The 12448-nt window shown below is 45.2% G+C and overlaps 1 protein-coding gene across 3 annotated transcripts in view; it reads left to right on the top strand.

Annotated features, from left to right (window-relative positions):
• The window catches only part of cchcr1 (coiled-coil alpha-helical rod protein 1), a 60891-nt gene that overhangs the window by 38714 nt on the left and 9729 nt on the right, over positions 1 to 12448 (top strand). For all 3 annotated transcript variants that reach the window (XM_063047403.1, XM_063047404.1, XM_063047405.1), the window contains exons 9-11: positions 4916 to 5022; positions 10827 to 10939; positions 12208 to 12286. In XM_063047403.1, coding sequence (XP_062903473.1) covers positions 4916 to 5022; positions 10827 to 10939; positions 12208 to 12286 — 299 coding nt within the window. The remainder of the gene's footprint in view (positions 1 to 4915; positions 5023 to 10826; positions 10940 to 12207; positions 12287 to 12448) is intronic.

Genomic DNA, 12448 nt, shown 5'->3' with positions numbered 1-12448 from the left:
ACCTCCCCTTTTCCTAATCGGCCACCATTCAGATAATAATCTGTTTTCCTGTTTTTGCCACCAAAGTGGATAACCTCACATTTATTCACATTAAATTGCATCTGCCATGAATTTGCCTACTCACCAAACCTATCCAAGTCACCCTGCATCCTCTTAGCATCCTCCTCACAGCTAACACTGCCGCCCAGCTTCGTGTCATCCGCAAACTTGGAGATGCTGCATTTAATTCCCTCATCCAAGTCATTAATATATATTGTAAACAACTGGGGTCCCAGCACTGAGCCTTGCGGTACCCCACTAGTCACTGCCTGCCATTCTGAAAAGGTCTCATTTATTCCCACTCTTTGCTTCCTGTCTGCTAACCAATTCTCTATCCACATCAATACCTTACCCCCAATACCGTGTGCTTTAAGTTTGCACACTAATCTCATGTGTGGGACCTTGTCAAAAGCCTTTTGAAAATCCAAATATACCACATCCACTGGTTCTTCCCATCCACCCTACTAGTTACATCCTCAAAAAATTCTATGAGATTCGTCAGACATGATTTTCCTTTCACAAATCCATGCTGACTTTGTCTGATGATTTCAACGCTTTCCAAATGTGCTGTGATCACATCTTTGATAACTGACTCTAGCATTTTCCCCACCACCGATGTCAGGCTAACCGGTCTATAATTCCCCAGTTTCTCTCTCCCTCCTTTTTTAAAAAGTGGGGTTACATTAGCCACCCTCCAATCCTCAGGAACTAATCCAGAATCTAAAGAGTTTTGAAAAATTATCTCTAATGCATCCACTATTTCTTGGGCTACTTCCTTAAGCACTCTGAGATGCAGACCATCTGCCCTGGGGATTTATCTGCCTTTAATCCCTTCAATTTACCTAACAACACTTCCCTACTAACATGTATTTCCCTCAGTTCCTCCATCTCACTGGACCCTCTGTCCCCTACTATTTCCTGAAGATTATTTATGTCCTCCTTAGTGAAGACAGAACCAAAGTAATTATTCAATTGGTCTGCCATGTCCTTGCTCCCCATAATCAATTCACCTGTTTCTGACCGTAAGGGACCTACATTTGTCTTGACCAATCTTTTTCTTTTCACATATCTATAAAAGCTTTTACAGTCAGTTTTTATGTTCCCTGCCAGTTTTCTGTCATAATCTTTTTTCCCCTTCTTTATTAAGCCCTTTGTCCTCCTCTGCTGAACTCTGAATTTCTCCCTGTCCTCAGGTGAGCCACTTTCTCTGGCTAATTTGTATGCTTCTTCTTTGGAATTGATACTATCCCTAATTTCCCTTGTCAGCCACGGGTGCACTACCTTCCTTGATTTATTCTTTTGCCAAACTGGGATGAACAATTGTTGTATTTCATCCATGCGATCTTTAAATGCTTGCCATTGCATATCCACTGTCAACCCTTTACGTGTCATTTGCCAGTCTATCTTAGCTAATTCACGTCTCATACCTTCAAAGTTACCCTTCCTTAAGTTCAGAACCTTTGTTTCTGAATTAACTATGTCACTCTCCATCTTAAATGAAGAACTCCACCATATTATGGTCACTCTTACCCAAAGGGCCTCTCACGACTAGATTGCTAATTAACCCTTCCTCATTGCTCAGTGCCCAGTCTAGAATAGCCTGCTCTCTCGTTGGTTCCTCGACATGTTGGTTCAAAAAACCATCCTGCATACATTCCAAGAAATCCTCTTCCTCAGCACCCTTACCAATTTGGTTCACCCAATCTATATGTAGATGGAAGTCACCCATTATAACTGCTGTTCCTTTATTGCACACATTTATAATTTCCTGTTTAATACCATCCCCAACCTCACTACTACTGTTAGGTGGCCTGTACACAACTCCCACCAGCGTTTTCTGCCCCTTAGTGTTATGCAGCTCTACCCATATCGATTCCACATCCTCCCGGCTAATGTCCTTCCTTTCTATTGCGTTAATCTCCTCTCTAACCAGCAATGCTACCCCACCTCCTTTTCTTTCATGTCTATCCCTCCTGAATATTGAATATCCCTGAATGTTGAGCTCTCATCCTTGGTCACCCTGGAGCCATGTCTCTGTGATCCCAACTATATCATATTCATTAATAACAATCTGCACTTTTAATTCATCCACCTTGTTACGAATGCTCCTTGCATTGACACACAAACCCTTCAGGCTCGCTTTTACAACACTCTTAGCCCTTATACAATTATGTTGAAAAGTGGCCCTTTTTGATTTTTGCCCTGGATTTGCCAGCCTGCCACTTTTACTTTTCACCTTACTACTTTTTGCTTCTACACTCATTTTACACCCCTCTGTCCCTCTGCACTGGTTCCCATCCCCCTGTTGTAAACTAACCTCCTCTCTCCTAGTCTCTTTAATTTTATTCCCACCCCCAACCATTCTAGTTTAAAGTCACCTCAGTAGCCCTCGCAAATCTCCCCGCCAGGATATTGGTACCCCTAGGATTCAAGTGTAACCCGTCCTTTTTGTACAGGTCACGCCTGCGCCAAAAGAGGTCCCAATGATCCAAAAACTTGAATCTCTGCCCCCTGCTCCAATCCCCCAGCCACGCATTTATCCTCCACCTCATTGCATTCCTACTCTCATGGTCGCGTGGCACAGGCAGTAATCCCGAGATTACTACCTTTGCGGTCCTTTTTCTCAACTCCCTTTCTAACTCCCTATATTCTCCTTTCAGGACCTCTTCCCTTTTCCTACCCATGTCATTGGTACCTATAGGTACCACGACCTCTGGCTCCTCACCCTCCCGCTTCAGGATATCTTGGTCACGATCAGAAATATCCCAGACCCTGGCACCAGGGAGGCAAACTGCCATCCGGGTCTCTGGAATGCGTCCACAGAATCGCCTGTCTGACCCCCTTACTATCGAGTCCCCTATTACAACTGCCCTCCTCTTCCTCTCCCTACCCTTCTGAGCTACAGGGCCAGACTCTGTGCCAGAGGCACGGCCACTGTCACTTCCCCCAGGTAAGCTGTCCCCCGCAACAGTACTCAAACAGGAGTACCTATTGTCAAGGGGAACAGCCACCGGGGTACTCTCTATTACCTAACTCTTCCCCTTCCCCCTCCTAACCATGACCCACCTGTCTGCCTCCCATGGCCCCGGTGTGACCACCTGCCTGTAACTCCTCTCTATCAACTCCTCACTCTCCCTGACCAGACGAAGGTCATCGAGCTGCAGCTCCAGTTCCCTAACGCGGTCCCTTAGGAGCTGCATCTCGGTGCACCTGGCGCAGATGTGGACGTCTGGGAGGCTTGGAGACTCCAGGGCCTCCCACATCCGGCACCGAGAACAACAAACTGCACTCACACTCATACTGCCCCTCTCCTCAAATAACAACAAACCATGAATTTCAAACCTTCCTCGCCTCGCCCGTTTCCGCCTAAGCCCGTTGAGCCGAAGCCCTTAAGCCTTCACTCTGCTTCCGGCTCACTCCGCCGCCCGCAAACTACGCTGCCTGCTGTATGAGGCTCTGTTCCTTTTAAATCTGCGCTTCACTGCCCAACGTCACACGCCTGCGCAGTCCCGCCTCTCTGAACGCCGACGGAAAAAAGCATGAAAAATTCAAAAATGGCTTCCTTGCACTCCCGCTCCGATTCTCAGACTTCCTTCTTCGACAAAGGGTCTCGGCCCGAAACGTCAACTGTACCTCTTCCTAGAGATGCTGCCTGGCCTGCTGCGTTCACCAGCAACTTTGATGTGGCCAACTAAACTAATCCCCTCTGCCTGCACAATGTCCATGTCTTCCATTTTCCTCACATTCATGTGCCTGTCTGAATGTCTCTTAAAAGTCCCCGATGTGTCTGCCTCTACCACCATCCCAGAGAGCACATTCCAGGCACCTGTGCTAAAAAACAAAAACTTGCCCTCGGGCCTCCTTTGAAATTACTCACTCTTACCTTAACTGCATGCTCCTTGGAAAAAGATGCTGTTTGCCTACTCTAGTCTTTCACAATCTTATTAATCTCTCAGATCTCCCCTCAGCCTCTGCTTCTCCAGAGAAAACAACCCAAGTTTGTCCAACATTTTGTTATAATGCATGCTGTCTAATGTCTAATCCAGGCAGCATCCTGGTATACCTCTTCTGCATCCTCTACAAAGCCTCAATATCCTTTCTATAATAGAACTGCATGCAGTACTCCAGATGCGGCCGAACTGGAGTTTTATAAAGCTGCAACATAACTTCTTGACTTTTGAACTCGGTGCCTCGACAAGCATGCCATACATTTTGTTAACCACCCTATCAACCTGTGTAGTCACTTTCAGGGAGCTATGAATTTAGACCCAAGATCCATCTGCTAATCAATACTGTTAAGGGTCCTGCCTTTAGAAGTGTGCTGTCTCTACATTTGACCTACTGTTCGCATTTGGTCAGGTTAAACTCCATATGCCGTACCTCAGCCCATATCTCTGACTGATCTATGTCCCACTGTATTCTTTGCCTGTTGTCTACACTATCCCAACACCACCAATCTTCATATCATCTGCAAAGTGACTAATCCACCCACCTAGGTCACTCATATACGTGATAAGCAGCGGAAGTCCCAGCACAGATCTCTTTACACATTCCCAATACACAACTAATTGCAGATCTCCAGCTAGAATGAGTCCCTTCAACCACTACCTTGTGTCTTCGATAGGCAAGCCAATTCTGAATCCAAAAGGCCAATTCACCATGGATCCCATGCATCTTAATCTTCTGAATGAGCCTGCCACAAGGCACCTTGTCAAACATCTTCCCAAAATCCATGTAGACAACATTCACAGCTGTACCAACACCCTCGGCGTAATCATCCTTGGCTGGCATGGGTGAGTTGGGCCGACGGGCCTATATCCATGCTGAATTACTCAATGACTCCCTAAGGTAGGTTTTCATCTGTTTTCCCTTGCAGTCCCTCAGAGATGAGCTGGCTGATGCTCAGAATAGTGTGGTTCGGTTTCAGGAGATGGCAAACCGAGCTGACGATGCCCTACACCACATCCAAGAGCAAATGAGCAGGTAGGTGGTGTGACAGATTAGATTAGATTGAGCAGCATCCTGTTAGATTGATAAGCTAACGTTTTGCTGTTTGCAGGGTTTAATATGTGCACTGCCAGCACATCTGGCAAATGCCATTCGAATAAGTGTGAGGTGTTGCACTTTGGCAAGTCAAACCAGCCAGGAGAGGGCTTTAACATTGAATAGCAGGACCTTGGGGAGTGTTGTAGAACAGGACCTAGAGGTACAAGTCCATAGTTCCCTGAGAGTGACAGCACAGGTACATAGGGAGGGTTTTAGCACACAGGCCATCATCAGTCAGGGCACTGAGTTCAGGAATTGGACGTTATGTTGTAGAAGATGTTGGTGAGGCTGCACTTGGAGTATTGTGTACTGTATAGGTTTGGTCACCCTATTGTAGGGAAAACCTCATGAAGTTGAAAGGAGTGCAAAGAAGATTTATGAGGATGTTGCCAGGGCTCATGGGCTTGAGTTACAGGGAAAAGTTGGGAAGGCTAGGACTTGCAAAAAAAAAAAAAGAGCTTTGACCAGCGGCCAGTCTGGACATCGGAAATTTGGAGAGGAAGGGACTTATTCTTAACCAACCCTTTAGTTAAGATTCATAAATATAATTTCTTTAATTGTATACAGTGCAGTGTCTGTTATTTTGTGGCACTAATTTGTAACAAATTACTCAGCATCAACACAAACTGGGGTTTGGGGTGGGACGAGCCATCTCAATCTCATGAGTTTGGCGGAACTTGAGAGTGTTTTCCCTAGGCTTACGCAGCCAAGGAAACCAGGGTGTTTCATAAGAATGTGGCCTATAAATTACAATGGGAAATAGAAAATGCGTGCCAAAAGGGCAAGGTTACAATCATCATGAGAGACTTCAATATGCAAGGAAAATCAGGTTGGTGCTGGATCACAGGAGGGGAGTTTCTAGAGCAGGGGTCCCCAAACTTTTTTGCACCGCGGACCGGTTTAATATTGACAATATTCTTGCGGACCGGTCGACTGGGGGGGCAGGTGCGCGGGGGTGGTGTTCAAGTAGGGTTAAGCTCACCTCAACATGTCTTTACAGTTAGGGTTGCCAACTTTCTCACTCCCAAATAAGGGACAAAAGTAGCAGTCAAATCCCGGGACACTTTACCCCAGGAAAGACTACCATGACCATGAAGCCTTGCACGGCCACCTGTGTGTGCATGCGCATACGTGCCGATTTTTTTGCCCCCCACAAATCAGTTTTGCCTTCATCTTCCCGACTATACATACATTATTTCTACTTTATATAAGCTGTGTATTTATCTAATCATTCCTGGCTTTACTATATGTTAGTGTTATTTTCGGTTTTATGTATTACTTGGTATGATTTGTTAGGTTATTTTTTGGGTCTGGGAACGCTCAAAAATTTTTCCCATATGAATTAATGGTAATTGCTTCTTCACTTTACACCACTTCAGCACGAAAGGTTTCATAGGAATGCTCTACCTTAGTGGGGGAAATACGGGACAAGGGTGGTCCCGTATGGGACAAATATAGCCCAATATACGGGATGTCCCAGCAAATACGGGACAGTTGGCAACCCTATGTTCAAGTTCAACAGTGCGTGACAGGGAATGAAAAAAGGTACAGCTGATTCATATTGTTTCCTCGCGGCCCGGTGGTTGGGGACCGCTGTTCCAGATTGCCTACAAGATTTTTTTTTAGAGCAGCTCAAAGTTAGGCCCACTAGAGGATCAGCTATTCTGGACTGGGAGTTGTGCAATAAATTAGAATTGATTAGAGAGCTTAAAGTAAAAGAACTCTTGGGGCAAGTGATCATAATATGATATGTTATAATGTATACCTATTATATATGTTATATATAATTCTATCATATCTATAATATGATAGAATTCACCCTGAAATTTGAGAAGGAGAAGCTAAAGTCAGATGTATCAGTATTACAGTGGAGTAGAGGGAATTACAGAGGCATGAGAGAGGAGTTGGCCAGAATTGACTGGAAAAGAACACTGGCAGGGGTGATGGCAGAGCAGCAATGGCTGGAATTTCTGGAGCCAATTCAGAAGGCACAGCATACATACATCCCAAAGAGGAAGAAGTATTCTGAAGGAAAGATGACACAACCGTGGCTAACAACAGAAGTCAAAGCCAGCATAAAAGCCAAAGAGAGGGCACATAATAGAGCAAAAAATAGAGGGATGTTAGAGGATTGAGAAGATTTTAAAAACCAACACGAGGCAACTAAGAAGTCATTATGAAGGTAAAGATGGAATACATAAGTAAGCTAGCCAGTAATATTAAAGAGGATGCCAAAAGTTTCTTCAGATACATAAGGTGTAAAAGAGAGACAAGAGTGGAATTTGGACCACTGGATAACGATACTGGAGAGGTAGTAATGGGGGACAAGGAAATGGCAGATGAACTAAATAAGTATTTTGCATAGTCTTCACTGTGGAAGACAACAGCATTGTGGTGGAAGTTCTAGTTGATAGGGGTCATGAAGTGTGTGAAGTTACTATAACTAGACTGAAGGTTCTTGGGGAAATTGAAAGGGCTGAAGGTAGATAAGTCACCTGGACGAGAAGGTGTACACTCCAGGGTTCTGAAAGAGGTGGCTGAAGAGATCGTGGAGGCATTAGTAATGATCTTTCAAGAATCACTAGATGCTGACATGGTTCAGGAAGACTGGAAAATTGCGAACATCACTCCACTGTTCAAGAAGGGAGAGAAGTAGAAGAAGAGAAACTATAGGCCAGTCAGTGGTTCAGAAGATGTTGAAATCGATTATTAAGGATGAGTTCTCAGGGTACCTGGAAGCACATGTTAAAATAGATTGCACTCAGCATGGTTTCCTCAAGGGAAAATCTTGCCTGGCAAATCTGTTGGAATTCTTTGAAGAAATATCAAGCAGCATAGACAAGGGAGAATTGGTTGATGTTGTGTACTTGAATTTTCAGAAGATCTTAGACAAGGTGCTATGCATGAGGCTGTTCAACAAGCTACGAGCCCAAATTATTACAGTAAAGATTCTAGCATGGACAAAGCATTGGCTGATTGGCAGGAAGCAAAGAGTAGGAATAAAGGGAACCTTTTCTGGCTGGCTGCCAGTGGCTAGTGGTGTTCCACAGTGGTCTGTGTTGGGACCGATTATTTTTACATTATATGTCGATGATTTGATGATGGAATTGATGGCTTTGTTGCAATGTTTGCAGACGATATGAAGATAGGTGGAGGGGCAGGTAGTTTTGAGGAAGTAGAGGCGCTACAGAAGGACTTAGATTAGGAGAATGGGCAAAGAAATGACAGATGGAATACAGTGTCAGGAAGTGGTGGAAGAAATGAAAGAGTTGACTATTTTCTAAATGGAGAGAAAATACAAAAAACTGAGGTGCAAAGCGACTTGGGAATCCTGGCACAAACAAGAGAAAATCTGCAAATGCTGGAAATCCAAGTAACACACACAAAGTGTTGGAGGAACTCAGCAGGCCAGGCAACATTTATGGAAAAGAGTATAGTCAACATTTTCGGGCCAAGACCCTACAGCATTTTGTGTGTGTTGCTTGGGAGTCCTTGTGCAGGATTCCCTAAAGGTTAATTTGCAGGTTGAATGTGGGGTGAGGAAGACAAATTTAATGTAGCTTTCATTTCAAGAGGACTAGAATATAAAAGCAAGGATATAATGTTGAAACTTTATAAAGCACTGGTGAGGCCTCATTAAGAGTATTGGGACCAGGTTTGGGCCCCTAATCTTAGAAAGGATGTGCTGAAACTGGAGAGGGTTCAAAGGAGGTTCATGAAAATGATTCCAGAATTGAAAGGTTGTCATATGAAGACCATTTGATGGCTCTGGGTTTGTACTACCTAGAATTCAGAAGAATGAGGGATGACTTCATTGAAAGCTGTGGAATGGTGAAAGGACTTGATAGAGGGGATGTGGAGAGGATGATCCCTACAGTGGGAGAGTCAAAGACCAGAGAACAGAGCCTCAGAAAAGAGGGGCATCTTTTTAGAACAGAGGTGACGAGGAATTTCTCTAGCCAGAGTGTAGTCATTCTGTAGAGAAGGAAGACTCTCATTTTAAACCTCTGCTGCCTTGCGGCCATACCCACCCATGGGAACGGCTTCAGGAGTAAAACCCCAAGGAAGAAATCCGGAGTTGGGGTCCCTAAGGCAGTTTGATGTTGTTTACAACTTCACTCTGGCAACCTCTGCGACGACACTGGTGCCAAGCTGTATCATCGCTTGCCCTTCCCTTGGTCTACATCAGTGACGTGGAGAGGGGGAACCTACTAGTTCTTCAAATGGGAGACAGCCAGTTCTTCAAATCTTCCTGCCCAGGCTTGCACCCTGGAGAGGACACAGTCCACCAGAGGAGCAAACCCATGATCCCCTGGGATCAACTGCTGCCTACTACTAGTGATTCTGTGGAATCCGTCTTTATGTATACTTAAGGCAGAGGTTGATAGATTTTTGATTGATCAGGGCATGAAGGGGTATGGAGAGAAGGCAGGAGATTGGGGCTGAGCGGAAAATTGGATCAGCCATGATGAGATGACAGAGAAGACTCAATGGGCCAAATGGCCTAATTCTGCTCCTATATCTTATGGTCTTTATTCCTTGGAGTGTAAGACACTGAGGGGGTATAAAATCATCAGGAGCATAGATAGTGTGAATGCATGCAATCTTTTTTTCTCCAGGGAAAAGTAACAAAAAAAGAGGACTTAGGTTTAAGTTGAGAGGGAAAAGAGTTAAAAGAGTCCGGAGGGAACATCTCTGCCCAGGGTGTGGTGCTTGTATGGAATGAGCTGCCAGAGGAAATATTTGAAGCAGGCACAATAACAACATATATTGAAAGAGTTATAAGGATACGGGCCAACTGAGAGTAAATGGGGCTTCATGTGACATGGACAAGTTGGCTTAAGAGCCTGTTTCCATGCTGGAGGGCCTGACTTTTGCTTCCCCCACCTTCTCCTCTCCCTGCACAGTACGGTATGTAAGTGATAATAAACCTGGTTTTAATTCTGATTGATTGGCAGTCGAACAGTAGGATGGCACTTCTAACTCACTGCTTACTTCCCTGCACGAATATTACATCCCAGCAGAGGGCGCCCGAATGTACCTTATCCAATTCTCATTCATCCGCACCAAGTGCTGCAAGAATTCAGTCTGGGCATCGCTGGGAACTCTTTTCACTTGTCCTGCAACTTTGAAAGATCAATGGACGTGGACCCTTAACCGGGGTTTTATAGAACTGCAACAATATGTCGCAGCTCTTGAACTCAATTCCTGACTACTGAAGACCAACACAATATGCACCTTCTTAACAACTGTATCAACTTGTGCGGTAAATTTGAGAGATCGATGGACGTGGACCTCAAGATCCTTCAGTTCAGTCTGTTCCGCGGAAGTTGATAAGGTTGCTAAGATGGGTAGAAGAGATTACGATATGGAGAGACCAGAATCCAACTACTCAATATGTATTGCTTATTTATTTATCATTATTTCTTTCTCTTTGTACTTGCACAGTTTGTTGTCTTCTGCACTCTGGAAGAACACCTAAGTTGAGTGGTCTTCCATGTTTATTATTCTATATTTTTATTGAGTATGCCCAGAGGGAAATGAATGTCAGGGTTGTATATACCAACATACAGTATTTGTACTTAGATAACAAATTTACTTTGAACTGAGAGACAGTGAACATGAGGGTGATTTGCTGCAGGATAAGAAACAGGCAGCAGCGTTTGGAATGGCCTCAGTTTCCACAAATAAACTTGCAGCATTAACTCACTTTTTACCCTCACCACCCCCCTGTTCTTTAGTTTCTACCAGAGGTTCCTGGAGCAGGAGGCGGAGCTGAAGACAGCCTTGTGTCAGCTGGTGAACCTGAGCCAGAGGGTGACCTTCGCCAACAAGCGGATTGACACCATTCACGGTGAGCAAAATCCACCGGATCCTCTCAGATTCCCGTAGGGCTTTCTCAGGAAGTGCGGGCAGGATTGCCGGGTGACTAGCTTGCCGAGGACACCAGCGTCAACCTCCAAGATTTTTGTGAGGGCATGTCTGGGCGCACAAGAGGGCAGACGCGAGCTAACCATTGCGTACGTTTACAAGGAGCGCTGCCAGGAGAAAGCAGCATCCACGCTGCCAGGAGAAAGCAGCATCCATCATCTCGGACCCCCCCCCCCCCCATCCAGGCTGTGCTCTCTTCTTGCTACTACTATCGGGAAGAGGTACAGGATCCTCAAGTCCCCCACCAACACATTCAGGAACGTTTAATACCCTACAAACATCAATCTCCTGAATCAGCATGGATAATTTCACTCACCACAATTCTCAACTGATTCCACAATCTACTGACTCTTTCAAGGACTCTACATCTTGTGTTCTCAGTATTATTTATTTAATATGTTATTTGCACATATTGTCCTTTTTTTTTTGCACATTGATGGATTAACAGCATGGGTAACTTCTTATCACTACTCTGAACTGATTCTGTGACCTACAGACTCACTTTCAAGGACTGTTTTTACAACTTATGCTAGAATCATAGAGCACAATGACTCTGAAACAGGCCATTTGGCCCATCTAGTCCATGCCAAACTGTTACTCTGCCTAGTCCCATCAACCTGTACCCGGACTATAACCTCCTATACCCCTCCCATCCATATACTGATCCAAACTTGTCTTAAAAGCTGCAATCAAACCTGTAACCACCACCTCCACTGTCACCACCCTCTGAGTGAAGAAGATCCCCCTTCGGTTCCCCTTCAGTATTTCATCTTTCACTATCACCTCTGGTTCTAGTTTTATTCTCAGTATTATTATTTGTCAGTCTTTCTTCATATATAGATTTTTGTAAACTATTGTATTTCAGTTTCCCTGTAAATGCCTGTAAGCAGGTGAATCTCAAGGTAGGGTATGATAGATTCACTTTGAACTTTTAACCTCCTCTTACCTCACCTGCCACCAGCCCGCTGTGACCGTCACAAGGCTTGGAGAGGGCTGGTGGATGGTCTTGCCTGTGCTGCTCAGCTCTCTGCAGCTCTTTGTTAGACACCCAAACTCACAGCAGGGAACAGGAGTTCCTGGGGCTGAGAGGGTGGGCTACAGAGGGGAAGCAGTGGCGTCTGTGCCGGAGTGAGGGTGGAGGCTTTTGGCACTGTGGCACCGCTTGTGACAATCCTGCTTTGCTCTGACCAGGGTTGTGCGCCCGGAAGGAGGCACTCGCTCGACTTCAGCTACAGGAGAGAGACAGGGAGACAGGCAGAGATGTGGGCAGGTTGGTACCCTGTCAGATGAAGAGGAGGTGAGATGGCACTGCCTTCTCGTGGAGTCCTCAGCCCACTGTGGACTTGCTGAACCTCAAGCACCCATCTGCACGAATCCCATTCTGCTCTTCACGTGCAGGTCAGGCTCATCACCCCAAACTCTTGCCACCCCT

The sequence above is a fragment of the Mobula hypostoma genome, chromosome 5 (genome assembly GCF_963921235.1).
Source record: "Mobula hypostoma chromosome 5, sMobHyp1.1, whole genome shotgun sequence".
NCBI lineage: Eukaryota > Metazoa > Chordata > Chondrichthyes > Myliobatiformes > Myliobatidae > Mobula > Mobula hypostoma.
Note: the sequence above shows the minus strand (reverse complement) of the source record. Positions and strands in the feature narration are given on the sequence as shown.